The 2,969-nt window shown below is 40.8% G+C and overlaps 1 protein-coding gene across 1 annotated transcript; it reads left to right on the plus strand.

Annotated features, from left to right (window-relative positions):
• Nucleotides 1–686: 686 nt before the first annotated feature.
• On the plus strand, nt 687–1,640 carry LOC123283558 (olfactory receptor-like protein OLF3). The gene has a single exon (XM_070507554.1). The coding sequence runs from the start codon at nt 687–689 to the stop codon at nt 1,638–1,640; it is 954 nt and encodes a 317-aa protein (XP_070363655.1).
• The last annotated feature ends 1,329 nt before the right edge of the window (nt 1,641–2,969 follow it).

A 2,969-nucleotide genomic window follows, 5' to 3' on the forward strand; every position in this document is an offset into this window, starting at 1 on the left:
GAAGTAGTACGACCATCAAGAGTTTATAAAGTACTTTCCCCATCATTATCTACATCTAAGCTTAAATATACTTGTGAGTCATGCAAAATTATCCCATTTTGTACATACAAGTTTAAATCTCTAACCCAATCACACGTCTGGTAGGTAGTAAAAACAGGATTCATATTCAAGTTCCCTAATTCCAGATTTTTCCATGAGACACCAGCCTATTTGCAGTATCTATTTCTGTCTTCCAATTTTTTTTTTTTGTAATTTATACATTTCATCATGTTTGGTGTGGTAGATATAAGTAGGGTAGTCCTTGAACTTTGACCCATATTTGTCTTCATTGCTTATCATTTTACCTCTCATTGTCATCTACAATTCTCTCCTGCCCTGGAAACTAAGGTAAGTTGGAAACATACAAAACTTCCAAAATTTCACTGCATTCTCTTCAGACTTTAACTGACGCCCAGAGACCAAGTACTTATAAAGGCACTAGGCTCTCTCTTATGCAGAGTAGATAGAATGCATATTGTGATCAAGCCTGTCATCTTGGCCCATACATGATCTGAAACATCTGGCTAAGGCTGCAGGTCATATGCAATATGCATTCTCTTACGAAGTTAGTCTCTTATGGTTCTTTAATTCAACAACTTCTGTTACTTTTGACTCTCTCTGCAGATTAATAATCCTCACATTCTTTAATGGGAACAGATAACCAGACTTGGGTGAGGGAGTTTATTCTTCTTGGCCTCTCCAATGACTGGGACACCAAAGTCACCCTCTTTGTCCTGTTCTCCATCACATACTTGGTGACAGTGCTGGGGAACTTCCTCATTGTCCTTCTGATCAGACTGGACAGCAGACTCCACACTCCCATGTATTTCTTTCTCACCAACCTCTCCCTTGTTGATGTCTCTTATGCCACAAGCATTGTTCCTCAGATGCTGGTGCATTTTCTTGCAGGACGTAAAGTAATTCCTTATGTGAGCTGTGCATCCCAGTTGTTTTTCTCCCTGGGCTTGGGTGGGATTGAGTTTGTTCTACTGGCAGTAATGGCCTATGACCGCTATGTGGCTGTGTGTGACCCCCTGAGATACTCGGTCATCATGCATAGAGCACTCTGTACTAGGTTGGTCATCACATCCTGGGTCAGTGGCTCCATCAACTCTCTCATGCAGACCACCATCACCTTTCAGCTGCCCATGTGCACAAACAAGTTTATTGATCACATATCCTGTGAACTCCTAGCTGTGGTCAGACTGGCCTGTGTGGACACCTCCTCCAATGAGATCGCAATCATGGTTTCTAGCATTGTCTTACTGATGGCACCTTTCTGCCTGGTTCTCTTGTCCTACATCAAAATCATCTCCACCATCCTAAAGATCCAGTCCACAGAGGGAAGGAAGAAAGCCTTTCAGACCTGTGCCTCTCACCTCACAGTGGTTGTCCTGTGCTATGGCATGACCATTTTCACTTACATCCGGCCACATTCCAGTCCCTCTGTCCTTCAAGAGAAGTTGATCTCTGTCTTCTATGCCATTTTGATGCCTGTGCTGAACCCTGTGATTTATAGTATAAGGAATAAGGAGGTGAAGGGAGCCTGGCAGAAACTACTACGACAATTATCTGGATTAACGTCAAAACTGGCAAGTTGATGAATCATGAGCATCACTTAGAGAAAAGAGCTTTGCCTGTGTGTTCTCCCACTCAACTTAGATGCGATGGGCATCAACTGCATTGCCCTGGCAACCAGGAAGGAGATGATGAAACGTGTAGTGGTGATGCTGGGTAGAAGGCTGAGTGGTTGGGTTTGGGTGTGGGATGTGGGAGTACTTTTATGTGACCGCAGCATGTCCAGCAGAGTTAAGCACTGCTGTAAAAGAACTTCCCACCCTTACTCAGTCTCCATTCATATGGCCTGAGAGTAATTGAAGAAAGTACCATTTACTGTTTCGATTTGTCATATTTTTTGTAATCACGGACCAATTCATGGATCTTACCTTGGACTGCTGGTTCCTATTCATCCAGATTTTGTACAAGTTTATCGTGTTTCCATTGGGAGCAAAAGCAATTTCACATTTTAGACTGACTTAGAAAAATGTATGGTTTATGTAGCCATATCCAGTTGCGCAAATCACTATTCTGAGGAGAATGTTGCTATCAAGGCTGATTAAAATGTTTTTATGCTGGGCCTATGATATGTGGACATAATGTGTGAGTGCTGGAGGTGACTCCGTGGAGAAGCATCAGCTAAAGGTCTTATTTTACTGAAAGAATGTAACTAAAGGTGTTGTAGGCAAGTATCATTGGCCAAGGAAAAGTTACATTTCAAGCTCTTCTTGATAGTGTGTAGACAGTTGAGAGGAATTTTACTGCATATATAAGAGGTACATTTTAAATATTCAAATTATTCCATCTCTGAAAAAACTATTAACTCTTTCCCTACACTTTAGATACAAAATAAGCACATAAAATTTGAGATAATGTATAAAATATCAAGGATATAGTTAGTATAAGAAAAAGCACATTCCTCAGCTGACACCAATGAAAGACAAGACAACTTTAATATGTATCTTGGGAATCAGGATATTTTCGTCAGCTGGGCAGATGTTGCCTTCCAGTCACCATATTGAGCATTTTCCCATCCCTCTTCCTCAACACACAACAGGGCCCTAGATGATCTTTGTAAATCTGTGGAGGTGGTATAGTCTGAGAGTGGACCACATCTCTGAGAAAATGCCTAAATTAAGTAATGGTAAAGAGTGGGAAGAAATAATTGTACGTGGATGAGGACAGGGAATGAAGAGAAAGAATGTGACAGTAGCTCATCTTTTCACTCCCTTGAAAACGATTTAAAATTCTTTCCTTCCATTGTTTCTTCAAGGCAGTTGATTTGAAGTTATTCCATTTATGAATACATTACCACAGAATCTCATGGTTTAAACAGTGTTGAAGGTTCACATCAACCAAAACTCATTTGATAT

The sequence above is a fragment of the Equus asinus genome, chromosome 1 (genome assembly GCF_041296235.1).
Source record: "Equus asinus isolate D_3611 breed Donkey chromosome 1, EquAss-T2T_v2, whole genome shotgun sequence".
NCBI classification, from domain to species: domain Eukaryota; kingdom Metazoa; phylum Chordata; class Mammalia; order Perissodactyla; family Equidae; genus Equus; species Equus asinus.

Bases quoted from the DNA above. Each gene is read 5' to 3' on its own strand.
- LOC123283558 (XM_070507554.1), top strand. From the start codon at position 687: ATGGGAACAGATAACCAGACTTGGGTGAGGGAGTTTATTCTTCTTGGC.